We start from the raw sequence: 27,901 nt of genomic DNA on the forward strand, positions 1-27,901 counted from the left end.
GGGTGAGTGAGTGAGTGAGTGTCTTTTGATTTGAGCCCCAGAACAAAAGTTTAGGGCAGAGCTTTTCAAACTGTGTGTTGCAACACGTTAGTGTGTCGGCTGCAGTGTGTAGGGTGTGTCGCACACACAAACGCTTCCCGTGCTCCTCCCGGGCCTGGAAAGGGGTTAATTTAATCTCTGGTTTGCTAGTGAAATTGAATTAGTGTGTCTCAAAATGATGCAGGTCTAAAGAGTGTCACAAATATGAAAAGTTTGGAAAGCTCTGGTTTAGGGTGTGCTGCTCCATTCATCTCCCAGCTTTCCCTCCCTTCCAATAAAGCAAAGACAGAGATGTGCTAATTTAATAGTTTATTTGAGCAGCCTTCCACCACTGCTTTACCACTGCAAAAATTTAGCACATTTTCTCCTGGACAGGGTAGGAAACAATAGGTAACCCTAGATGTCATGTGGGTATAAACACAGCAGCACAAATAACCCTTGGATTTCCTGTCCAGCTCCACCACGCCCTCAATTCTCTGTCCACCTACCTTCTGTCTTCCGCAACTGCAAAACTTTGCCCATGTAAAGCCTTTGGCGTTTCCCCTAATAGGTAGATGCAGAGTGCTCTGGGGTAGCCATAATTGCCACCTCTCCTCGGTACTCCAGCCCGTCACCCTTGTCTGGTCCTGTCCCAGCCCTGCTTGTTATATTCCAATGCCAGGTTTGACTCTCTCTGGGATGATGTGACTTGACTCCTTCTCTCCCAGTGACATCAATTCTTCTTTTCATTGTTTCAGGCATGAGCCATGAGCCAAAGTCACCTTCTCTAGGAATGCTTTCAACAGCGACCCGGACTACCGCCACCGTCAGCCCCCTGACCCCATCTCCTCTCAATGCCTCCCTTGTGCCCAGTGGCAGCCCGGCAGCCAACAGCACTTTGTCAGTCCAGTCCGCACCCTCTTCCAGCTTTGCCGCCGCCCTGCGCAAGCTTGCCAAACAGGCCGAGGAACCCAGAGGTAAGAGTGAGGCCGGGGGTGGCCCTTTGACCTGGATGAAGTAGAGGGGAGCCGGCACGGGGGCACAGAGGAAGGACACTTTTTGCAGAGAGAGGGGAGGGATCCCAGACACCACCCACACCTCGAGTTCCATGACTCAGCTCCTTGAAGGATGTGGCCCAGGCTACTCCAATGTTTCCCCTTTTGTGCACCTGTTTCCCCCTGCTCGGCTCTTTCCCTTCCCTTTATTACACTTCTCAGTCCCTACTTCTCACAACTGGAAAAATAGAAAAGCAATGTTTTATGTCAATCAGATTTAAAAACAAATTGTCAAACATACAGTGCATTCAAGATACTAAACCCCATTTCACTGATGTAGCTGTAGGAAAGCAAACCTGAAGGCTGCGATTAAAAAATATAGCTGTCCTCATGTTTGAAGAGTGGGAACATCCAGAGGGCTCACTCCAGAAAAAATGCAGTGCATGCATGTATTGGGGAAATGGACATCTGCATTCATGGGAAGAGGAGCGCATATGGAATGTTAGTCTTTATGTATACCTGCTATTCTATCAGACAGGGCCTTTTTTTCTGTCAAAGCTGCTTGTGGTTATTCAGCCAACTGGTCAGAGTGTTCACAGTTATTACTGAGCTCCTGTGGGAAAGCCCTTTTGGCTCCCAACATTACTCATTACTCTTGCTCTCATTCACACATGCACACCAGATGTCGTGTTTGCCTATATAGCAACCTAATAGCTGTCAGGGTGGTTTTTGCCAAACTAAGAGCTAATGGGTCTTTTTTGTAAGATATCCCCCCACCCCAAAATAATATTTTAGAAACTCCAAGCACTTTAGCAGACTTTATCTTATCCCCTTCCACTAAAACTCAAGTGCTTTCTGTAAACTACAGCTGGGTTGGCATTTATGCAGTGCTAAGAGTGTTGGATGATGTCTTGAGCACAGAAGCAACCTGCTTAGAGGGACCAAGAGCAGGTGATGGCAAAGGTAGCGAAAGACATCACAGGTGGTCAAGTGAGTCATGGAGAACTAGGCAGAGATGGAGAGAGTTAAGTGGCAGCAAGGAAGAATGAATTCAGTCTTATTGGATAGGTTTGAAGGATGAAAATAGAGAGAGGGGTTGGGCCATCCAGCAAGTTCTGTGACTCCACTTTGTCAGCTGCAGAAGGTTTGACACCTTTCTTCTCAACGTCTCTCGTCTGATCACCCCTCATTTTACGCACTGGTGTGTTTTTCCAGATCATCAACCCTTGTAGCAGATTGCCCACAAAGTAGTCTCCCCTTCCATCTTGTCATGTAATCTGTTAGACCAGGTGCCATGGTCTTTCCCCCTGGCATGCCTATTTCCATAGTCTCCCACTGGGGGAAGCAGAGGAGAATTTCCTGTTGCAAACCCAGCATTTTCTTTGCCTGGAGACAGAGCGGGGAGCAGCTGAACTGTTTGTACTGCCCATAGAACCTTCAGCATCTACTTCTGGAAGAAAGCAAAGATTCAGGGGCCTGAATTCCCAGTTCAGGGCTAAGAATTGCCTGAAGTGTGACTGTTTTCATGGAGCAGAAAGGGGGAGCCATGTGGGCTTGGCGTTTCTCAAGTGCCAAAGCCTCCTGGGTAATGGCCCAGTTGCTCATGCGGTCAGCCCGCTTCTGTCCGCAGCCAGCCTCTGACACCCCACCTTCCTCTTCCCGCTAAAGCTCTCATTTTATTTTTAGCCGTCGGATTTTGTTCTCTTTCCCCCTGCCGCTTGACGGGCTAATGTCTTTCCTCAGCATTGTATCTCGAGGGGGCAGTTTAAAAATTCAATTCAGACGGAGTAATCCAAATGCCATATCATTTGCTGTACCCCGAGAGAAAGTCTGGAGCGAGAGCAAGCGCAGGAAAGAGTCCGTCCTTTCCCCCGCAAATAGGCCTCATCGCCGCTGCCATGCTTCATTGAAATTTTATTTTTCCTAAGGCTCCTAAATGTGTTCTTTCACCATCCAAAGCTCCCCCGCTAAATAACAAAGTCAGCGGCTGCTGGGTGCCAGTATGGTGAAATGCACATCTGAATATTTTTCTCTTTAATGGGCTATTTAGCGGGAGCTCGGCTGAAGGCGGGCGCCTTGAAGCCAGCAGGAGGAGGTGGAGGTAGGAATTAGTGAAGCAGCAGAGGGAGGCCTGGTTGGAGCAAGGCAGTGGCAGGGGGGCACAGACGGGAAGAGAAGGCTTTTTACTAGCACAGGCAGGGAACAGTGCAGCATATCAAGCCCTGGGCTTTATTTCCTTTTCATTTCAGTGATTGCCTGCCTTGAATCTGTGAGTCCCAATAGCAAAGGTCTTCACTTCCCCACCAAAAAGCCATGCGGATGGGACCTGTAGTCCAAAATGTTTGGAGGACTCCTAACTGCACTGGCTATGCTCTATAGTGCTTTGAATACCAGTTGCTGAAAACCACAGGTGGAGAGAGTGATGCAATTCTCAAATCCCGCTTCCAGGTTTCCCACTGAGGCATCTGGGTGGCCACTGTGAGCACAGGATGGTGTGTTATATGGGCCAGTGACCTGATCCAGCAGGGTTCTTGTGTTATTATGGCAGGTTAGCGAAGACTGGCTTCCTCTGAGTAGTAGCAGCAACAACTCTCTAAGGTCCCAGGTGGGGACAGTCTTTCTCATCACTTTGTCCTTTTAACTGAAAGGGTTTTATCCAGTGCTCCTTCTACTCAGAGTAGACCCATCAGAATTAATGGACATGTCTAGCTTAGGTTCCTTAATTTCCACAAGTCTCCTCTGAGTAGACTTTAGCTGGATATAACCCAAAATGTCAGGTACTGGATCTGGGGATTTTTGCATGCTTTACAAAAGGTGCTTTACTGCTATGTGTTCCTTTCTGAAAGTTTGAGCCCCAACCTGGCTTTAAGGGATACATATTATTGAGCGTTGTTGTGCTCACAGAGAGTTAAAAAGACAGATTTTTAGCTGCTGTGTCTCAGTTCATAGATCAGTGTGAATAAAGGCAGAGAACAAGGACCAACCCTCAACCTTACACTGTCTTGTGGTGTTGCCAATGTTAATTGATCAGGAATTACTTCTGTTCCTGGTTCTCTTTGGGTGTACATATGACTGATTGCCCTCTTGCCTTTTCTGAAAGTTACATGGGGCCCCAGGAAGATCACCTGTGACCCATGGGGTTGCCTAAGAGAATGAGAGAGTTCCCACAAGGGCCTTGTTCTCCCACAGCTCTTGCCAGTTAGAAGACTCAGTGGTTGGTCCCAAAATCCTAGGATCAGGACCACAGTGCAGACAGATCCATTAGGACAAACAGGGCACTGCTTCTCTAACTACAGTCTGCCCTCAGCCAGCGTTCTACTTTCCTGCTCTCCTACCTCCAACCAGCCTTTGGCACTGCCTGGCAGCTTCCTCCTTCTCTTAGTCTCATCATTGCCTTTTGTAGAACTCAGCCAGTTTGCAGGGTTTAGTTGGCTCTGCCTGTTGGCCTTCCTGCCTTCCACCTGCCAGTCCCAATGGGCACCAGCCACTACTGCTTAAATCTCCAGTAGCTGGACAGGTGGTGGCAGCTCCCAGGAGGGAAGGAATAAGAGAACGATTCTTAGTGGCCTCTGTAAGGAGCATGGCTCACTGCTGTGATGCCAGCAGCTGCACGCGTAAGCCTTCCATTCTCCTTTGACATTATGGGTTTGGTTGCTGGGGCCACCTGGAGAAGCAGATCCCTCCCTGACCCTGCTGTAGGTCAACCATGAGCCAGCCGCTTTCCACAGAGGGTTTTGGAGACTGTTTTGGCACCAGAGCAGGTCGCAGTAGCTGCTTTGTTATTCCGCTGTGTCTGTTCCTTTCAGAAAGTGCTTCCTTTAAACAGAGGTTTCATTGTACACAGCAATTATCTAAATTGGAGCAGAGGAGAGTGAGTCAATTAAGGCTGGCTACACAGCACTGCTTGGTGCTTTTCATGCAGGTGAGCACATTTGTAGTCCCAAGGTGGGCGAATAGCTGTGTTCGCAGTTCAGAGAACAAACTGGAAGCTTCCAAGAACTGAGTGCATCCTTTGGAGGCTGCTGACTGTCATCCAGAGAGGTGGCTGCTACTTTGCAGTAGGGGAAGAAGAGAACAAACAGCTCCAATCAAGCAATAGTTTATTCCTCACATTCCAGGGCCACTTTTGCACCTTTTCTTCAAAGCATCAAGGGAGCTGTAGTTTGTTAAGGGTGCTGAGAGTTTTTAGGAGATTCCAATTCTTTTCACAGGAAATTTAGCTGGGAGAGGGTGACAGGGGTCTCCTAACAACCGTCAGCATCCTTAACAAACTACAGGGGTGGGGGAGCCTTGACTGTTTAAAGTGGAATCAGTAGTGCTTTAAATGAATGTGGCCTGGGTCACAATATTTGCTGGGAGGCTGCAGACTGGATTTCAGATCCTTCCTCTTCTCCCCATCTATGGAGGGGTATATATGTGCTGAGGATGGTTTACTCAAAGGTGAAAGAAATGTACTCTGCACATGCTTTGAGGCACTCTTTCATTGAGGCTCCATGTGCTTCAGGGCTCTTGGTTTTGAGCACTAGATAAGAGGAAGTGATGCCTCTCGCAGAGGGGAGGAACAGTGAAGGGAGTTTTGAGCTAAGAGAGGGCGAAACAGGCCATTCTAATCAGGCAGCACAATGCTTTGAGCAAAGAGGCAAGGTAGGTTTTAAACAGAGGTAGAGAATGCATTATTGTGGTTGAAATTGCTAGTCCTTTCTGCATAGAGCGTTAATCACTGAAGTCTCCAATCTGGATAATGGGAACAGCGTCCCTCTCCTTCCCCCTCCACCCAAAGGGGAAATCAATTTGTGAAACGCTATAGATTAGAAGATGCCTCACCCTTCCTGCCATCTCTTCCCTCCCTCCTTTCCCCCATTTTCTCTACCATGTAGTGTTCCCCGCCCGCCCCCCTTCATTCTTCCCTCCTGCTGCTTTGCTGCTTAGCCCGTCAAAAGCGACTTTAGTGGATTTTTGACATTGATTTCCTGATGCTCGGATCTCCTCTCCAGCTCCAGCTCCAGTTCCTCTTTGCTAATGCAGTCTTTTTTTCTTTTCTTTTTTGGTTCTCCTTTGCAAGCTATATACAAATATCTGCCCCAGCAAAATATGGTTGATAATGAAAAGCGGTGCAGAGTTTTTCTTCTCCGTTGATTTAGATTTTAGCTGCTGCATAACTTGATTGTTTAACAAAAAGAATAATGAAAAAAATCCCTTTGCTGTCTTCGGAGTTCTCCGCCTGTCTGGCTCCTGGAGATGAATCGGCTTGGAGATGCTTAATAGGAGATTATATTGGGAAGCGTTTAGGGAGAATGGGCAGGCGTGAAGTGTAAAACAAGGGAGTGTGCAGGCTTTCTAGTGGCGGCGGTGTTCTTGGCCTGTGTGTGGTGTGGAAGGGCGGAGACAGCAGTGGTGAGATCAGTGCTGTATGGATGCACAGGTTGAGCCAGTCTGGGTTTTCCCTGAGTGTGTTCACACGGCCCTTTCTCCAGGTAAGCTGCAGTGGTGCTAGTGATGAGAGGGTGAGTCCTCAGCTCTTCCCCACCACATTAGGTACTACTGGGGTGGGACTGCTTTGCATGCAAAACACCATAATGAAGCACCTTGGTGGATTTTTAATGTGGCAAAGATCCAGAGATTGGCCTCTGAGGGTCCTTCCCTATGGATAATTGGTTGCATCCAAGGTGGCGCTGTGGGTAAAACCTCAGCGCCTAGGACTTGCCGATCGCATGGTCGGCGGTTCGAATCCCCGCGGCGGGGTGCGCTCCCGCCATTCGGTCCCAGCGCCTGCCAACCTAGCAGTTCGAAAGCACCCCGGGTGCAAGTAGATAAATAGGGACCGCTTACCAGCGGGAAGGTAAATGGCGTTCCGTGTGCTGCGCTGGCTTGCCAGATGCAGCTTGTCACGCTGGCCACGTGACCCGGAAGTGTCTATGGACAGCGCTGGCTCCCGGCCTATAGAGTGAGATGAGCGCACAACCCTAGAGTCTGGCAAGACTGGCCCGAACTGGCAGGGGTACCTTTACTTTTACCTAAGGCCACACCCACACCATACATTTAAGGCACTGTGATACCACTTTAAACAGTCATGTCTTCTCCCAAAGAATCCCAGGAGCCATTGCTTGTTAAGGATGTTGAGAGTTTTTAAGAGACCCCCTATTCCTTTCACAGAGCTACAGTTCTGAAGTGGTTTAACAGTCAATCCCTCTTCACAGGTAATTTTGGGAATTGTAGTTCTGTGAAGAGAAATAACTCTCAGCACCCTTAAACAAACAGCAGCTCCCATCATTCTTTGGGAAACGCGATGACTGTTTGAAGTGCTTTAAATGCATAGTGTGAATGTGGCCTAAGTCTTACTCAAGACCAATGTGTTGCCAGTGCCTTTTGACCACATGGTTTGCTCCTGGGGTGTTGCTGTGATGTGAGAGTAATAAGACGGAAGCAAAATCGAAAATCCATATTGAGGTTATAACTAAAATGTCATATTTTGGCAAGCGAGCTTTAGAGCAGGGATTGGGAAACCTGTGGCTCCCCAGATGTTGTTGGACTCCATCTCCTATCAGCCCCATCGAGCATTGCCCCAGCTGTCAGGGATGATGGGATTTGGAGTCCAGCAACATGAAGAGCAGCACAGGTATCACACCCCTGCTTTGGCGTCTTCGGGAACTCTTCTTCATACTGGATATTAGGCAGAATGGAGAGCAAGGAGTTGGCAAGAGAGAAGATAAAAAGATGGGGAAATCTTGACACTCGATGTCTGCAGTTTGGCGTTGTCTGCAGAATGTGTTGAGGTGCTTCCCAATTGTCACACTATTACAGAGCCCTGACACATTTGGGTAATTGCCAAAAAAGAGTGCACCTTTATGACCCACCCACATACAAAATAAATAGCAATGGCTAAATAGCACTCTTGTGCCACAAATTTGCTTCTCTACTGCCAACATCACCTGCCAACCCCCGGCCCTACCGACTGACTTTCTGCTCCTGGAAAAATGCAACAAACCAATGGTGGCATCTGTAGAATAGCAGCAACATTGTATACCTTCTGCTCACATTTTGTGAGAATTGATTGATTGATTGATTGATTGATTGATTGATTGCATTTGTATCCTATCTTTTTCTCTAAGGAGCTCAAGGTGGCATACATGGTTCTCCCCCTCCTTATTTAATCCCCGTAACAACCCTGTGAGGTAGGCTAGGCTGAAGCAGGGACTGGCCCAAGGTCACCCAGTGATCTTCATGGCAATGAACCCTGGTCTCCCAGATCCTAATCCAACACTCTAACCACTACCCCATGTGGATGTTAAGGGAACAGGTCAGGCCAATGTGATGTATGCAAATGAGGGAGAAAAAACGGTATTTTGATATGTGTTGTGCCTGTGCCTGCTTTTCTCCCACACAACTGATACTTACCTCTGAGATGTGCTGCTTTCAGATTTGCTAAGGATGCCCTCAAGGTCCCAGGCTGGGTCCAAAGAGTTTAGCTTGAGCAGGAAGAACTACCCGACCTTTTTGATGAGGGGTATTTTTTCCCTCTCCTTGTCAATATGAAACATGACTTTGAGACGGAAGAAAACAAGAGCTAACCAGGGGTGCGCATCCAGCGGGGATTAGAGTGGCATGGCTTTTTCCTTGCAATTTCATTCTCTTTCATCTCAAAAGGAAAGAAAGCCACACAGCCTCCGAACCAGCCGGCAGAGCCTGTGTGTGTGTGTGTGTGTGTGTGTGTGTGTGTGTGTGTGTCCCCGTTTGTGTGTGCATGTGCGTGTCCATGCCAGCCAGGGCCTTCCAGAAACAGGAAGCTGCTTAACATATTTATTGATATCAAATGGATGTTAATTGAGTTCTTGGAGCTCTCAGATTTGATGCAGAGTTCAAAGCAGTTTTTGCTGTGCCTGGATGGGTGGCTGAGGGGAGTGTTGGAGGGAATGTGTTAAAAAGAAATTGGCCCTCAGGAAGAATAAGGTGACGGGGTGGGGGGTGGGCAAGGCACTAGAATGCCACCCTGCATGTGGGTTGAGGAAGCCAAAGAGATGATGCCTTTTGAGGGGGAGGCAATATCCAGAAATGCTTTAGTTTTATTAATTGTTTGAAACCGTTTTGAGCAAAATGGGAAGCAGGAACTTTTAATGCCAGGGGTTTTGGCGGGGGGGGGAGGGGGTAGCACAAACTACAAGTCTGTGGCTATGTACACACCACACATTAAAATCACATTCCCTCCAAAGAATCCTGGGAGCTGTAGTTTACCCCTCACAGAGCTACAATTACCAGCCCCTTAAAAAACTACGGTTCCCAAGATTCTTTCTGGGGTGAGGGGATGTGCTTTAATATACAGTCCTACCTCGGGTTAAGTACTTAATTCGTTCTGGAGGTCCGTTCTTAACCTGAAACTGTTCTTAACCCAAAGCACCACTTTAGCTAATGGGGCCTCCTGCTGCTGCCGCGCCGCCGCCCCCCAATTTCTGTTCTCATCCTGAAGCAAAGTTCTTAACCCGAGGTACTAGTTCTGGGTTAGCGGAGTCTGTAACCTGAAGCGTATGTAACCCGAGGTACCACTGTACTTTAAAAATAACAAGTGTATGCAGCCTCTGTCCCCATATAATGAATAAGAGCTAAACAGTTATTAATCTGGAGAGAGAGAGAGAGAGAGAGAGAGAGAGAGAGAGAGAGAGAGAGAGTCTCAGTGTGATGTAACTACACTACTTTGCTCATCACATGCTAATTCTAGCTAGTGGGGAATTTAAAGTTCCAGCCTGCCATGGGTGTCTGTTCTGGGAAAGGGTCACATGGATTTCCTAGAAGCCGAAGATTCAGAGAGCTGTGACTGGTTGTAATCATAGACCAGCTCTTTGTGGGGCCTGTTTGTGGCCCCATTAATGGTAGAGGTTAGAATCTGCAGTGGTGAATATTTCTGGGGTGGCAGAACTTGAACAGGTGTTACATAAGAGCTGTTTTTCCTTCACTGGATCAAGGGTGTGTTTGTATTTGTTTGCTTCTCGGTCAGCTCAGAACTGGAAATGTCAGATGGAAGAAGCAGCGACCACTGGAAACAATATGGCTTTGTGGGAATTTTTTTTAATGTCAGGGGTGCACCAGCATCTGACCTCAGTTTCCCAGCTCCCTCTAAGGGTAGAGGCGACGTATCTGTCACAGGTGAAGCAGGCAAAATCCTTTCCCCAGAAGTGAGCTCAACCACCCACAGACATACAGGATTTTGAAAGGAGGTGTTTTAGGTTTGAGGGCACAGCATCCAGTCTTGTCTGAGCCCAAGGCTCTTTCTTCACAAATGAATTGCTCTGTTAGGCTAGAACTGTTTGCAGTGCCTGAGCTGCCAGGCACCCCCTGAGCCCATTTTCTGCTGTCATCCAGGAATCATTTCCTTCCATTTTGATCAAGGCATAGGTCCCTTTCCAACTGGGCGAGCAGAAGAAGCTACAAAGCAAATCCAGGCAGGCTCATCTGCTGATCGTCAGCTTCAGTGGGTTTGGATCCTTGCGGGGCCTTTTCTCCTCTCCACCCCCCTTTCCCCACACATCCTCTGCCTTTACTTCTTCGTCAGGGTCTCAGCTGTTAATTACCTTTGCCTGTCAGCCTTTCCTGCTAATCTGCTATCACTGAGTGGGAATCAGGAGGTCAGACAACAAAGGTGACACTGCCACACTGCGCCTCTTGTCATCTCCAAGCCAGATTAGTTTCATTGACTAACTCCTGGCTGAATACCGCCAGTTAATTATAACGATCACAAACCCTCCCATTTTAAAGCCACACAGTGAGAATTAAGGGTTCTGAAGTAAGACTTTAGCTTCATTAATTGCCCGGCTCTTTGTGATGGTATTGATTGATAAGGCTTTCAGTGGTGAGTAATGGCTTCCCAGCTCAGAGGGGATTAAGGCTGCTAATTGTTGTCGGCCTCAGCGCTGACAAGATAGACTTCAGTAGGTGTCAAATCCATACTGGCGGCTTCCTTTGTCATCTGCACCATCCGTGCCACCACTCTCCAGAATGAAAGCGTGGCGCAGTCGCCCAGGAATAATTAATAAAGCCCGGGAGCTGGCAACGCGGCAAACCTGCCCCTTTCTTTCGGTCGGCTTTCTGCTTTCTCCTTCTGCTGCAAGCTTGCTCCAAGTGGTGTATGACTCCGGTGGAAGTAGGAGACATGGCATTGGGAAGAAAGACTAAAGATTGTTGCATGCTTTTGAGTCTGACCGAATAGTTGATTTAAAAATATACAGTATATTATACAGTATATACACATTAATTTTTAGAGTACATGATGGCAAAATAAGCTCTTGCCTGTTGATTTTTATGTTTTCAGTTAGGCTGATAGTGTTGGCAAAATAGTGCCAAATTGGCTGTATATTTTTTCCTTATGAAACTCTGTCAAGTGCCGTATGCGTCAACAGTGCAACATGTTCATTGTTCACTTCATTGTGAGTGGTTCCTGTGGGTACCTTTTTGGCCCAGGCTGGAAAGGATGTCTTAGTATTCCATATTCTTTTTGTGCTCTTGAGTACTCCTTAGAATTCAGTAAAACAGGAAGGATTTGCAACATCCTTAAACTGAATTGGTTGGGGCCAATAAAATCAAGGATCTACCTCTCTGATTCCTAGGCTCCCATGTGTGTGCCGTCATACTAGGCCCTGCAGCCTATTTCAGCTCACTCTTGCCATAGTCAATCCAACTTAATAATTCATCTATTTACATAGTCCACTGTTAGTTCAACTGATTCACTGTGGCCACATTCACACCATGCATTTAAAGAACGATGATGCTACTTTAATCCATCATGGCTTCCCTCAAATAATTCTGGCAGCTATACAGCTCGCAGAATGGTTTAACAGACTTTCCGTCTTCACAGGGAACTCTTTAAGTTGTAGCTTTGTGATAATAAGGGTTTTCTAACAACTCCCACCACCCTTAACAAACTACAGCTCCCAGAATACTTTGGGGGAAAGCCATGACTGTTTAAAATGGTATGAGAGTGCTTTAAATGTATGGTGTGAGTGTGATGTCCCAACTGCATCTTGGTATGTCCTTAAAGGCTCAAAGTCATTAGAGTTTGCTTAGAGAGGCATGATTTTTATTTTAATTTTAAACCAAACAATATAAAATTGACACATGATCCACTTGCCAACCCTGTTCCACCATAAGGAAATTGTTTTTCTTTAACTCGGAATGGCTGTTAGCTTATTTGAATGCCCCATGTTTGTGTTTACACAAACTTTCCCTTTGTATGAATGTTTTTCATGCAACCTGTTTGCATTGAGGCACAGGGCAAAATCTAGCAAGGATGCCCTAGTTAGCATCCTATTTGTATTTCTTCTATAGCCACCCTTGTCTATATGCATTGTGCTCTTAATTCTATTTCTGTGAGTCTCTTCCCCCCCTCTACTTGCAAATACCAGCAGCTTCCCTAGGCTGGGTGTAATTTAAAATACAGATGTATTATGCAAATTGCATCAAAACCTTGCCCAAGGGTTGAAAAAGAGAGGGAGTTGTTCTATTTACCCAAATGCCCGTCTCTTTGAGCACAACATTTTGGTCATGGCTGCTTTTGCAGTCTTGGCTTAGGATGGTTTTGCTAATTTTTCTTGAAAGAAAGCAGTAGCCGCCTCTAATTGTGATGCCCCAGGTTTTGTGTGTTGATAGATGTAGCCATGCAGGGCGGTATTCAAGCCCAGGACTTCCACTGCTGCAGCATTAGAGTAACGTCTCTGTACCATCAGCCTTTTTTCTAAAGTGATTGCCTTGCTGCTTTTGCTTTCCCCTGGGCTGGCTTTATGCTTCTGGGTTTCTTCTAGCAACTGAATGGGTAGTTTGGGACCCTTTTTATGTGTCACAAGAGCCCTCCCATGTAACCCAAGTGTAAGCCATTTTGTCTTGCCAATTGCTAAATGTGAATGTTTGAAGGCTTCTGAGCAAGAACACTTGATTTGTGGATGAGGAGGTAGAAACAGATGTGCCTATGTGTATCTGAATATTCATCATAGCTGTACGGTGCCTGGCACCATATTAAGTGCCTTATTAATAAGGTGTAGAGGAGGAAACTGGCCTTCTCAGCTGAGAAAGGTAGGATCTTGTCACTCAGAAATCCATAAGCAAATGTGGCTTAGCGGTAGAGCATCTGCTTTGCTTGCAGAAGGCCTCAGGTTTAATCCCCAGCATCTCCAGGCCCGGGAAAGATTCCCTGGCTGAAACTCAGGAGAGTTGCTGCCAGTTAGTGTAGGCAATAGTGAGCTAGATGGACCAGTGGTTTGACTTGGTTTAAGGCGGTTTCCTACGTTCCCAAGGGCCAACTAACTATCAAATTACCACTAGAAACCACCACCCTTCACTGTTGTCAGAGTTTGATCCACATGTGGCAAAAAAGTGTGCCTACTCATAAGGAAAAGGAAGTTGTTTTTAAAAGTTTCTGAGAGATCCAGCCAGGTTAATGTTGTGTCCCTCTTAGTGGTTTGCATGCTGTGTCTCAGCCACACCTTTACTGTGATACTTTTACTCTCCTTGATGATCAGTAAGGGGTCAGGGGGTACAGCCAAATAGCACTACTACCTCACCCCAACTTCTGTATGGACATCTGAATGCCCCAGCAATGCAGTTGTCCACCCCTATTCTGGCAGATGGATGCTTTTGAAATTAATTAATGGGCCCAAATGTACATGAGAGAATTCCCTACCACCACCTCAGCAGGGATGGGAGTGGAAACCTTTTCCTTGGCAACAAGGAACAATGTTCAGGAAAAGTCTTCTTTGGAGTCAGAATAGTGGTTAAACTTGGGCGACTTTTGCACCATACATTTAAAGAACTGTGATGTCACTTTAAGCTCCTCCCCCCCACCAAGACCAATGGGAGCTGTAGTTTGTTACAGGTGCTGAGAGCTGTTAGGAGGCCCCCATTTCTCTCACAGAGCATCAATTCGTGGGAAGAGGGATTGATTATTAAGTCACTCTGGAAATTGTAGCTGTGTAAGGGGACTTTGGACAACTCTCAGCACCCTTAACAAACGACAGCTCCCAGGATTCTTTGGGGGAAGCCATGACTGTTTGCAGTCATATCAGAGTGCTTTAAATGCATGGTGTGAAGGTAGCCTTATTCAATGGGAGCACCTGCAAGGGTTCAGCCTCCCAGCCTGCTCTAATGCCTAGGATTAAACTACCCACTAGGGGAAACTTCCCATCTCATTTCTGTCCATCTCTCTCTCTTGTTTTAGGGTCTTCAATAAGCAGCGAGTCTTCTCCTGTTTCCTCACCGGCCACCAACCACAGCTCCCCTGCAAGCACTCCCAAGCGAGGACCAATGGGGCCCCTGATTGTCCCACCAGGAGGGCACAATGTGCCGAACACACCTCCGGTTGTGACCATTGCACCCACCAAAACTGTGAATGGCGTCTGGAGGAGTGATGGGCGACAGGTAATGCTTTCACATGTACATGCACACGGCTTCTATTGGGGAGGGTGAGGTTTTCTCTAGAAGGGGCAATGGGATTGAAACACAGGAGTAGGAGACTACAGGCAGATCTGAGGGAAATCCATCTTCCCTAATAAAATAAGGCAGCCAGAAAACAAAGCAAGCCTTCTAGTCGTGGGATGAGTGATATTCAGTGGACATTCTATTCCTAAAGAGCAACATGTCATATCAGGGGCCTAGCTTGTGACAGGCTGCCACAGAGTGCAGGCCTGGCATGGGTAGATGATCATGTGGACCAGTGGCAGGAGGTACAGTTGTGGATGTGGTGGAAGTAGGGAATCGGGCAAAGCAGTCTTTGTGACACTCCTTTTGGGTGCCTCAGTAGATCCACCTTCATGCTATGGGGTTTCACCACGGGAACAACAGCCTGGAGTACTGTTGGCCCAATTGAGCCTAGGCTGCCTGGCTGCTTGAAGGCCCAGAAGTGTACTGGTGATGCAGAAGATGAAACACTGAAGCCTTCAAGCCTCAGCACCTTACACAGCATGACCAAGACCTTGTCATAGCATAGAATCATAGAGTTGGAATAGACCACAAGGGCCATCGAGTCCAACCCCCTGCCAAGCAGGAAACACCATCATACATGCAACCGATGGGGAGATGTGCTCAAATGAGCAGTGGTGCAGTGGTAGAGCACCTGTTTGCATGCGGAAGGTCCCAGCTTCAATCCCTGGTATCTCCAGGTAGGGTTCGGAAAGACTCCCTGCCTGAAACCTTGGAGAGCCCCTACCAGTCATCATAGACAACACTGAGCTAGATGGACCAATGGAGTGACTCAGTATAAGGCAGCTTCTCTGTCCCTAGTTCCTTCAGTCACCTCATTCTGGTGCATTGAAATGGCTAAAACAGCATTTGTACATTGACACAATGGGCATAGGTTACAAGGAGAAGGCATTGCAACTGAGCAGATTCAGCTCCACCAAAACTGGCACTGCATCAATCTCTGCTGTTGATGTGCACCTTCCCTTGCAACAGCTGTCAAAATGCAGAACAGACTGAATGTGGCTTGGGACTTAATTTCGCACAAAACCCTCCTGATTCTTATTTTTGAGACACAAGAGCTGATTGATTCCATCGAAGGGCAAGGCCTGCTTATCGAACATCTAGTGTTGAAAAGCAGCATGTTGCATCCAGAGCAAATGTCCTCCGGCTGGGGGTAAATAGCATCATCTATGCTAGTGTCCAGGTCAGGCACCAAGCACGCTCAGAGATGTCAGGAAGCAGGCAAAATGCTGCCTGTAAATCTCTGCACACAAAGCCCTCTTCCTCCAGGGTTGCCCAGCCCACCCTGCCGCCCTTTTTTCATGCATCCTCTCTCCCTTCCTTGCAGACACCACGGGCAGCAGGGAGCCGAAGCATTTGCTAATTAAGAATCATTGTTAGGGTTCTCCTCCCCTTGTATTTTACCCAGGCTTCCCAGCGGGATCACAGCTCTTGGAAATACTAATTAAACCACAAAGAGGAAAGGCTGAGGGAGGGGAAGAGAAAGCAGGACCCCTGGTGCTTCGAAGAAGCGCAGATGATGCCCCAGCTAAGGAAAACACACACACAAACACGCCCTGAGCTCTGATCAGGATGAAAAGAAGAGGCAGCTTGCTCAGGCCTGCTCAACACAGCCGTGCTTGTTTTGGTTTTGATCAGCTCCTTCTCCCACCTTCTCATTATTGAGCTTTGAAAAACAAAGCAGATTAGGTTAACCAAGTGTAGTTTATCGCTCTGCATCTCTGTGGTGTATAGAGATGACGTTGTAGTTATGGACATGTCTTGCAAGCTCAGTGGGCTTTGATACATCAGCAGAGAAAGTACTCAAGGAAGGAAGTGCTGTGGCTCAGTGGCAGAGCATCTGCCTTGCATGCAGAGGGCTCCAGCTTCAATCCACAGCATCTCCAGGTAGGGCTGGGAGAGATCTCTGTCTGAAGCCTTCAATAGCTACTACCAGTCAGTGTTGACAATACTGAGCTAGGTGGACCATTTTCATTTCATTTCATTTTTAATTTGTATACCGCCTTTCTATCTTACAATACTCAAGGCGGTTTACAAGCTGAAGAAACAAAGATTGTACATCTTATAACAATCTAATGCAATACAAAAACATGATAATAAAGCTTTAAAATAAACAAAAATCCACTCAACAGTTACAATAATATCTAAACTATAATCAATAAAATGGCAAGCCTCGGGACAAAAAACAGTACAATACACATTGAGAAGTAGAGGGTGGGGCAAGGCAGGTGGAAGGAGCCTTGCCTGATGGAGTCTCTCCCCTCACAGTTCTTCCTCCAGGAACAGCTCCCTTATGAGGACTCCTAGGGCCAGAGGGTGGGGCAAGGCAGGTGGAAGGAGGCCTTGCCTGATGAAGTCTCTCCCCTCACCAGTGGTCTGACTCACTATAAAGCAGTTTCCTGTGCCTTGAGGGAAGGGTTGTAGCTCCTTGGTAGAGCATCTGCTTTGCACACAGAAGGTCTCAGGCTCAGTCCCCAGCATCTGCAGGTAAAGCTAGGAGAGGCCCCAGTCTGAAACCTGGAGAGCCACTCCCAGTCAGTGTAGAGGATACTGAGCTGGACAACCAGTGATCTATCCACAAACCAGCTGGACCTGTTAGTAGCTCACATTGGCTTTCATCCTCACCGGCAGGCCTAACCCCACTCTTAATTTACTTAATTAAAATATTTTTGCTACTGCCTTTCATAAGAAATCTTAAAGTAGTTCACATCAATAGAACCACAGGGTAAAAAAAAACTCAGTAAAAATTAATACAGAAGCATCTATAGAGTCAGGGTGAATCACAATAAACTCGTATTCATGGCCAGCAAACACCTGGTAGAACAAACAGGGGTTTAGCAAGTGCTGGAAACTAAGCTGAATCAGCACCTGCCTCATTTCAGAGGGGAGGTTCTTCCATTGACTCGGGGGCACAACTGAAAAGGCCTTTCCCTTGGCTATGGCAAGCTGGGCCTCAGCAGGCTATGACACAGCTAGGTGGCCCTTATTAGAACACTTTGGTGACTGGGCAGGTCTGTTTGGAGGGAAGGGCATCCCTTCAGGTAAGCTAAGTTCTTTTGGACTTTATAATTCAGTGCTTAACCCCAGCCTGGTAGCAGATCAGCAAACCCACGCAGCTCTTTTAAGAGTGGCGTCACATTCCTGCAATAGGCTGCTGCACTCAGCAGCAACCTAACTGCCACGTTTTGCACCATCTGCAGCTTCCAGTCGGATATCAAGGACAGACTCACTTAGGACAGACTGCTGCAAATCTCAGCAGTCAGTTCTTGAGATTTCCAATGCAGGCTATCCTTGCACCACTCCTCCCTATTCTCTAGAATATTCGGCAGCCCTTGAGAGACTGCAATAATATCCCTGCTGCAACAATTTACCGCTAATGAAGCTCTAATGCCACCAGGGAGCGCTCTGGGTAGAGAGAGCCAGGGCTGACTCAACAGATGATCCAGCCCATCCATCCTAGTACAGAGGTTTGATTGAAGCTTTAATACTTTTTTTTTGTCTGGTGGATGGGGAGCACAGTAACTTAGTAAAATAAGATGTGGGGGTGGGGGGGTGGAGAGAGCAGAGAGAGAGATGAGGCACTTGGCGCTCTGAAACGCTAAAATCAAAGTGGCGGCTTGCTGCTGGCGCCCATCCATCAGAGGTTAGCGGTTTTTCAAAGATAATACGGAGTCTTTTGAAAGGCCGCGTGGAATGAGGAATTGTCTATTTTAAAGCTAATAGGGCATGTCCCGTGGTCTCCCTGGCAGAGATTGCACACTAATCACCAGCGAATGACTGATCTCCCCATTTTCTCCCTCCCCGCCATTTCATTGCCTTTTCCCCTTTCATCCTTGCAGCTGCGTATCAAGACACTGCTGGAAATGAAGTATGGTTCAGGCAGTGCTTTTGCAGCCTACTCAGAGCCCGCTGTCCACCTTTCTTGAGCAGGTGCCGCCTTTGCCAGTTATGCCACTGGGCAATCCAGTTCTAAGGATTTAAATGGCTCCCCCCCCTTTTCTTTTATTGCTGGCTGAGGCCAGCGGCCCTCCCAATGGAGTGTAGTTTTATCTTCAGTGGCAGCAGCTGGAAGAAGCCTGACTTGGTTTTTCTTATTTATTGAATTTGTATCCTTCTTCCCTAGGGATCCCAGGACTGCCAACAGATTCACAATTTAAAAACAAAAACAATGTTAAAACATTCCCCAAAACAATTACAATTAAAAACATCTAAGATTAGTTTCAGTTAAAAACATTTTATAAAAGCAATTGCAGTGAAAAGCATTCCTCCATTTGATGATCACAGGGTTGCCCAGAACAGTATCTTTCAGCCACCAAATGCCTGGCTAAACAGGAATGTTTTCACATTTCTCCTGAAAGTTGATAATGATGGGAACAGGCGTACTTCCATAGGGAGGGCATTCCACAATTGGGGAACCATCACTGAAAAGGCCTTGCCATGAGTAAGCACCCAGTGGCAGCACTACAGTCAAGGAGAATCGAGGGTTCTTCAGCAGTTGTCTGACTCCTAACAACCAGGAAGGCCAGTGGGAGAGATGATGGGAGTAGAAGTTCAGTGACATATGGAAGGCCACAAGTTCCTCACTACTGCTCTACTAGAGCCATGAAGTCTGCAAAATATAACTGAGGAAGTCCTTCATCCAACCATTATCTTAGTCAGGGCAACCAGTGTAGCCAGATTATCTAGTTAAGAACATCAGTTATATAGATTTGGGCAGAATTCAAGGCATATGAGTTTGTTTTTGCATTTATTTATATCTCATTTTTCCTCCAAGGAGGTCAAGGTGCCAGACCCAAGGTCTCCCAGTGAGCTTCATGGCTCAGTGGGGATTTGAACCCTGATTTTCCTAGGTGTTAGTCCAGCACTGTAACTACTACACTACATTGCCTCTCAGGTTGTGTGGTGCTGTATATTCAGATTCCAGCTTGATCTGCCTTTGAAGTCTCTCCACAAAGGCACTGAAGTGGGTTAAGCCAGTGCCAGAGTTGTGAGCAAGGCAACAACTTCCCCATTGTGCCAAATTGTGTGGCTCAACAGGACCTGTTTGGCCCTAAGAAAGGTGTAGGGGACCTCTGGCCCACCTGATGTTGCTGCCATCATCACTGGCTATTGGCCATGCTTTCTAGGGCTCATGGGAATTTCAGTTTGGCAACATCTGGAAGACCAAAGGTTCTCTACTTCTGCCCTAAGGATTGCCACTTTACCTTCCTGGTAAAAGAGCCCTTGCAAGGTTCACATTTTCCCGCCCATTGTTTTCATCGGGAGACCCTACCCTACCCCTCCTGCCTTGTTGTCTTTATTCAAAGGCATGTGACTGGGGCGGTTTGCTGATGCTGCTTTCTGCAACGGGCCTGGGTTTGTTTCCTGCCTCCAATGAAATGCTTGACTAACCTGTTTATTTTATGGCTGCTATCAAAAGGCTGGTGGATTTATATTTGCTGTGCTGTTTCAGGCTCCATAGGTGTCTGTATCCTCCCGGGGTGATTAATGGCTCTGGGGGAACAAAGCAGCCAGTAAATCCTCCAAGGCAGAAGAGAAAAGCCAGACCCTCCTTCCCTTCTGCCACTCTCCTTCCTCATCACAGCCAGGCCTGCTCTAAATGGACCTGCAGCCACAGGCACCACATGCTGGAAATTGCTCTGCCTATGCAAAACAATCCCTTTGCAAAGCAAACAAGGTCACCCTCCTTTTCCTATGTTTGCAGCAAGCCCCCCTCCACTGAACACTTCTTTCTTGACAGGATGAGGTCTAGGAGTTGTGCTCCATCTTCCAAGGTTCTTGATCTTTGCCCATATTTGTTGGTCAATTCCTTGCCCCCCCACCCCCGCCCCGGTGCATCGGATCATTGTCTTCTGGATGCGCCCTCTGGAGAAGGTCAGGGTTGGCTGGCTGGCTGGCTGGCGAAGAGGGCCGGGTGTGTGGCGCTCCAGGCGTGCGCTGCGTTCAGAGAGTGAGCAGATGTTCCTGCTCATTAAAAATTCCAATCAGCGGGCCCATCTCTTTGAATTAATTATGGCCGATGTATCTTCTGAAGAGATTATGAAAGTCTTGAGGAGCTCTCAGCTGTTTGCAGGAGTGTTTGTTGTGGTCGTATTTAGTAAATACACTTGACTGATAGAGGCAGTTCTCCCGATGGCACCTGGCGAGGAGCTGCTTAATCCTCATCTGCGGCACATGCTTCAAGGTGTCACACTCTGTGGTGAGGCAAAGGCGTGTGGTCTGCCTTAGGGAGTGTAAAATGGAGCTTCCAGCTTCAGCTTCCAGGCCTGTAGAAACCCCTGTTGTGCATAAGGAGATTGAGGGGGGCAAGTGTGGCATAACAACATGGCTAAGTGCTCCTTAGGACCCTGTAAGGCTTGTGGAGCACTACGGGGCTTTGCTTCCTTTGGATGAGAGACCAGAAAAGGCCTGCTGCCTGGCACTATTCGGTGCTACTGGGAAAGGTCTGTGGCTCAGTGGTAGAGCATCTGCTTTGCATGCAGAAAGTCCTGAGTTCAATCCCTGGTGTCTCCAGGTAGTGGTGGAAGAGACCCCTGCCTGAAACCATGCTGCCAGTCATGTTAGACAGTACTGAGCTGGATGGACTAATGATAAAACTCAATATAAGGTAGCTTCCTACTGGACATGCACCGGCTCACTCTCTTAATGGCTGCTTGTTGCTCACTGGTCCCTGTAAGCTGAGCCTTGCATTTAATAGAAGTGCATTTGTAGATCTTAAAGTCATGCCAAAGGCTCCAGGTAGGAGAGAGCCCTGCCTTAAACCTAGGAGAGCTGCTGCCAGTCAGTGTAGACAGTACTGAGCTGGATGGACCCAATGGTCTGACAGTGGATAAGGCAGATTCCTATGTTCCTGTGTTGTGGGGCTTACCAGGCAGAAGCACCCTTTCCTGATCCTGCATCAGGTCTGTCAAAGCTACGGTGTGGGTCTTTGCAGGCCTCCAGGCTGCTCTCAGTCCAGCTCAAAAACTCCTCTTCAAACCCTGCTCAAATTCAAAGCAGAACTCCACTGTTTCCCAGCCTCCTTCCGCTAAGCTGAGAGGTAGGGCTGGGTGATACCTGGTTTTCAACATCGTGATATATTACCGATTAAACATTGCAATATTTCGATGTATCACGATATCTGAAATAAGGCTGGAGCTATGTAGAGGTGAACATGGTGATGTCCTGGCAACTGCTACAACTTTTATGGGTCTAACTCTAAAACTGACAAAAAATTTACTTAACATATTGTTACAACTGTTATGTATAGTACTGCTGTACCAATGATAACACATTTTCTCTAAAATTAAAGCTGTAGAAGTAATTAGTAGCATAGGTATCAAAGGTTCCCCCCCCCCAAAAAAAAAATAATTACATTATTAAACAAGAAAAAACTGTCACACTTTTAGATATTCAAATATAATTCACTATTGAGTCTTAGTTGAATATATACTTCGGAAAACACCAGTTATTTGATTGTTTGTTACTTTTATTTGTTACTGGCCAAACCAGAAAGAATGGATACAATTTTACAGAACAAAAATTATTAAATGTAATTTATATTTTTTGCAAGGAAAACTTGCATTTTGGCATTCTCTGGCAATAGAGATGCCCTTTGTATTTGAAGAACATTGCCAGCCTTGCTGAACACACTTTCAAATGGCACACTTGTTCCTGGGATAGCCAGAAACTTCTTTGCACGCACCTTCAACATTGGGAAAGATATTTCATGTGCCTTCCACCACATCAGAGAGCATTCATCAATGTCCACTCTTGGCATAGCCATATAGGAGAAAATGGGCATCATAAGGAGGTGGAGAAAGAGGTTCAAACAGCAGAGCAGGGTGGTTGTTGTTGTTTTCTTTTACTCTGAAGCAACTTGAAAGCCAACAAGCATCTCAAGAATGTATTTCCCTCTCCTTGCAATTGGGGAGGGGAGAGCTGAAGACTTGCAGAGTTAACATGGGGATGGCAGCGTCCCACGGGCTGCTTCTGCCCCAAAGGAAAGGCACACACAACAAACACTGGGTGCTTCCCCCTTTTTATTCTGGAGCAACTTGCAAGAAAAGTCTTTCCCCCATATTGTACTTGATGTGATGCCTCATCTGCAAGCCTGGCTTTCTGTCCACTATCCCGCCTTATTCTGTTCTCATTCATCACTGACTGACTATTTAAAAGGAGTGAGAAAGAAGGGCAATAATTGGGGAAAGGGAGGGTGGGTCTGCAGATTATGACTCCTTTTGACATCCATGAACTTCTTTTGTCTTGTTTTTCTGCCTGGGCACCCATCCAGGGTGTTGCTGAGCAGAACCTGCCTCCCCACAGCTCCATCAAAACCATTAGGAGGTTTTTATCCTTTTAAAGGGGCCAGGGAGAGCTTTCAAGGACCGCTTGGCTCCCTGCCAAGCATAGTACACATTAAATGGACCCAATTGACTTTTGGGTTCAGCAAAAGCTCCCAGTGCCAATATTTTAAGATTTCGCATTGCCAGTGTGTGGCCTGGTTTAAGGTCAGCGTTCAGCCGCCTGGCCTTAAAAGGGGAAGGTTCTCAGGAGGGGAAATGGTTTGCCAAATGTGTTTCCTTTTGAATGTTTTTTTTTTATTTTTTTATTTTTTTTAAATGATGTTTATTGAGAATTTTAAAGTTACAAAGAAAGAAGAAAGAAAAGACAAGAGAAGGAGAAAAAGAGAGAAAGAAGTAGATAAACATAACAATTAAACAATACAGATCAATAAAGACCAAAGTCAAAAGAAAAAAAGAAAGAAACAAAACACACAATACATCTATACCAAAAAAATATATAAACAAACAATTAAAAAACAAGTCTAATATTCCCAATTCCTTAACTTTCATTAACTTATTTCAACGACCTCCTCACACCTCCCTTTTTTGTATTCTAGTTGTTAATTATCTCAGCAAATCCTTTCCATCTTTCATAATATTCTGTCATTTAAATTACCTTAATCTATTTTAACCTTATCTTACCTAAAAAACTCTAAAACTTAAAACTTAAAACTTATATATACCAAATTCTTTTAACCATAACACATTCTTTCATAATTCTTTTTGACATTTCTGCTAAGGCCAAATAATTTCATTCCAATAAGCCACTACACCACACTGGCTGCAGGCTTAAACAGTCAAAAATCCCCCTCTTTTCTCCTGCTTCCAAGAGGGGTTTTGGTGGTGATGAATGAAGGAAATTTAGAACTTTATATACGACTTTCCAGACTTTAGCTTACATAGTTTTTGCTTCAATCTATTTACAAAAAACGGGAGGCAGACTTCCTGTTTAGAACCTTCCCGTTTCGGTGCCAAATTGAAATATTTCTTAATACTTAATCCAATTTTCCGTTCTACTCACGGGTACTTGTTTAGAGTCCAATTGTCCACAGGAAAAAGTCAGCGCTCTCCGGCAACGGCTGTGCGGCTTCACTCCGTAAAAGTAGCGGTTGATTCAAAACACCGCGCCACTAACCCAACGTTGCTTCGAACCCCGCAAAAAAGGGGTTTCCCTGCGAGTAGGGGAGGCGCTCCTGGTGTCAGCTGAATCCCACGTTCCCAGGCTTCCTCTGCCTGGGATTTTTAAAGGTTCTCCGCCTTCGCCGCGGCGGCAAGACACGATTTTCACGGAGCGGGTTCCTCTCTGTCAGAGGAACTCCGCCATTGCCGATGGTGCTGTCCCGGAAGTCCGTGTTTCCTTTTGAATGTTAACCACGAAGGGTCTCATCCACTGAGTCCTGTCTGCTAAAGAGGCCCTTTAGGTGGCTAATACTTTATTGTTCTGTACTGCCTGGGATGGCAACAAGGAGCAAGTGAACCCAAATTTCCTTCTTCCTGTGGCCAGGTGGCACGTTGAACATGCTACCTGCTTTCAGCTGTTGGACATTTTCATTTTCACTTGCTTGTCTTACAGGATCTTGTTGACCAGGAAGAGAAGCTTGAACTCCTAGTGGGATTTTGTAACAGAGAAGGAACATACAGGCATCATGGCTAGGGACAGCTGAGTATGGATTTGGCCCTGGCATCTTCAAATAGGACTCAGATAGGAGCCTGGCAGGTTTTTGTTTTTGTTTAGTATGCAGTTAGACAGAAAATGAGGAATTGGAAAAAGATGCAGTTCAAAATCCAGTAATGGGGGGGGGGGGTTTAGACAAGTTAGGCATGTGTTAAGCAGTTAAATGATAGGCAATAATCAGAGACAGCATATAAACAAATTAAGGGTAGAATATGCAGTTTCTATAACTGAAACAAACTGCCCAAACCATATTAAAGCATCTTTGAGGAACACTTTCCTCCTCACCTTCATCTTCAGGCAGGTAACACTGCATGCCCTTAAGCACTGTCTCTCACTCTCACTCTCTATCTGCATCTCTGAGTTTAGTATCTGAATGAAGCTAGGTTCATAAGTGAATTGTTTTTGTTGTATAGTAGATAAGAACTACTGACCCCACTGATGCGGGGTGGAAGGAAGGAGCAAAGCACACTTAATGTTTGTTTCGCTTCCCCCTTTTTTACTGTGGAGTATCGGTCAGCGAATTTGTGCCATTGCACAATCTGCTTTTAAAAAACAGTAACCCTGGAACTCTGCCTAAAATCCTGGAGAGCCACTGTCAATCACTGTAGACAGTGCTGAGCTCGATGGACCAAGGCGCTGCCTTGGTATTATAAGGCAGCTTCTTGTGTTCCCTATACTGTTCTTACCAAAGCTTTGCAGTAGAACATCTGCTTTGTGTGCATAAAATCCAAGGTTTAATGCATGGCATCTCCAGGTAGGACTGGGGGAGACCTCAGTATTGCTTACACTGACTGACAGCAACTCTCCAGGACTTAAAGACTCTCAGTGTCCTCAGTTCTGCCTCAAGATGCTGAGGGCTGAACCTGGAGAGCAACGGCCCTTCCCCAGCTAACTGCTCTACTTCCCCAATCTGTGGTTAGTTGAGCTCTGGGGGGAGTTGTGGTCCAAAACATCTGCAAGGTGCCAGGTTGAGGAACCTTCTGGTCTCCTTGGCCAACACTTCATTTTTGTTCTCCACCCAGTCGCTGGTGATTGCCCAGGGAGCGTCTGGCCTGCCTTGAGCCTGACTTTTCTGGGAGTAGGGACCGCCATGACAGTCCCAAACCAGATGCTGTTTTTCTCTCTTCCCCTCTTTTCTTTCTCCTTGGTGTTGCCAGCATAGCTGCGACAGCAAAAGGCTAGCAGCTGCCTGCACAGCTGATGCCAGGGCTGGCCACTTCAGGGAACGACTGGTCACAGACCAGCCTGCTCTGCCCTAGTGGCAGTGCCAGATCCCACATGCCCTCTGTTACTCTTTGTACACGCATCACTGTTGCCAGGCTATCCAGCATGGCATGTGCAGCATCTGCCGCCCTGGATGATGCCAGACTCACTCCAGGAATGGCTGGCCTGGCGTAACGTCTCTCTTTCAAGGGAGAAGACAGGGGGAGAAACTGCAGCTGAGCCAAATAGAGGGCAGCCGCTCTCAGTATTTAACTTGCATCTCTGCGCATTGCAGAGTCTGGCCCCTAAATAGCACCCATCAGGAGAGCGCAGTTGGCCCAGACTTGGGCCCCAGTCTCCTGCTTCAAGCAGTGATCGCCCCATTGCCTCTGCATGCAGAGTGTAAAGGCCAGAGCCCTCCCTCGTTGTCTGTTCCCCATTTACTGGCATATTGCCTCTAAACATGGAAACTTGACTGGGCCTATCTAGTCCATGGAGCAGAAGCCATACAGTACCTGACATCAACATAGAGCAGACTGGAAGGTAGTCAGGATTAGTCCCATTTCCCCCCCAGATAAGGTGGAATAAAGAGAAGAGAAGTAATGCAATAGAAATGAAACGACAGTTTTGCACACATTTTGGCAACATTTCTGAATTCAAACTCCAAACATTTTGCAATGTTCACATTTTGAAATGTGACTTCAGCTACATTCAGATAGCACTTCATTCCATTTTCCTGATGTTTCATTACCTGATAATTTCCACGTTTTATGCGATCTTTCACACAATGTAATTCTAGAAAATTAGTGGAATCTAGTGGAAGTTTAGTGCTCATTTCCATGTTATTTGCTTCTGGGGTATGGGGGTGGGGAGGATGCAAGCCTGCTAATCTGGAAAATCAAGAGAGTTTTGTGTTGCAATTTCACATGATCAATTTTGGAGTGATATTCTGGCATACAGTTCTTTTCTGTCATTTAAGATTTAGCACATACTGGTCAAAAAGCCACAGTTTGGAATTCAACAGCTCAGGCTCATATTAGAATCCAGCATAGAAATGCCAGCATTATCAAAAGGAAAACTACCGTATTTTACTCAAATGTAATACTCACCTTTTTCAGCCAAATTATGTTTCAAGGTTCTGAAAACTGAGGTGCACATTAGATTCAATGGCACATTAGACTCAAGGAAATACGGTAATACAATACCTCTGCACCTGAATGTAGTTTTAGAGTGATTCTTTTGAAAAACATAGATATTGTGTTATATCCAGTGTTCTTCTCTGAATAGAGCCACTGAGATCAATAAACATGGCTAACCTAGCTGCATCCATTTTGGGGGGTGTACTTTGATTAGAACTTAATTGGATACAACCCTCTGCCCAGGACTTGTAGGGCAAGTAAAACTTCCAAATTCTACGCTTTCTAAAACTTATGGATCAAATGCAATCCATAGTTGTGAAAGTTGTAGAAAACTCCCAGTTTTACAAACGAATTCAAGACCATCTCCACAGCAGATGTTACAACCATGCTATGGAGCACTTGGGAAGCAATTTTTGGCTGCCTCCATCTGGGGCTATGAAAATGAAGAGGGCCCAACCTTCCAAGCACACACCCTTGGCTTTGTTGCTGTCAAATGGGACTTGCTTCCAAATTAATGGATTTAGGAGCGTAATGTTCTATTGTCAGAGACATTATGCCTCTGGGTGCCAGTCGCTGGGAGTCGCAAGTGGGCAGAGTGTTGTTGCACTCATGTGAAGCTTGTGGGCTCACCAGAGACATCTGGTTGGCCACTGTGAGAACAGGATGCTGGACAAGATGAGCCTTGGCCTGATCCAGCAGAGCTCTTCTGCTGTTCTTATGTTATGGTTGATAATAATGGGTACACTGTCATTTCATGGTGTAAGTCCATTTTTATGCATGGAACTCCTTGCTTCTATGCTTCTGTAAAGCCTGCATTGTCAACAATACTACATTACATGGAAAAGGCCTCCCCTCCCTGCTCCCATCTGTTATGATAAATAGCGAGAGAGAGGTTCATAGGAAGCTGCTTTATACCTAGTCCAAGACCATTGATCCATCTAGCTCAGTATTGCTCCCACTGATTTGCAGAGGCTCTCCAAGGTTCCAGACTGAGGGACATCCTGGAGATGACAAAGACTCACTCACCACTCTACCACTGAGCTAAAGCCTTTTCCGTAATCACTTCTTAGTTCAAATTTGTACCATATTCTGTGT

General features: G+C 46.4%; 1 protein-coding gene across 10 annotated transcripts in view; it reads left to right on the forward strand.

Moving 5' to 3' along the window:
• Positions 1-27,901, forward strand: part of GSE1 (Gse1 coiled-coil protein) — a 443,486-nt gene that overhangs the window by 387,064 nt on the left and 28,521 nt on the right. For 9 of the 10 annotated variants that reach the window (XM_081201103.1, XM_081201097.1, XM_081201100.1 and 6 more), the window contains 2 exons: positions 777-995; positions 14,206-14,405. In XM_081201103.1, the coding sequence (XP_081057229.1) occupies positions 779-995; positions 14,206-14,405 (417 nt within the window). In that variant the 5' untranslated portion in view covers positions 777-778. The remainder of the gene's footprint in view (positions 1-776; positions 996-14,205; positions 14,406-27,901) is intronic. The other variant, XM_081201099.1, reaches the window with a different exon arrangement.

This window comes from Podarcis bocagei (genome assembly GCF_964188305.1).
Source record: "Podarcis bocagei genome assembly, chromosome: 7".
In the NCBI taxonomy this organism is placed as follows: Eukaryota; Metazoa; Chordata; class Lepidosauria; order Squamata; family Lacertidae; genus Podarcis; species Podarcis bocagei.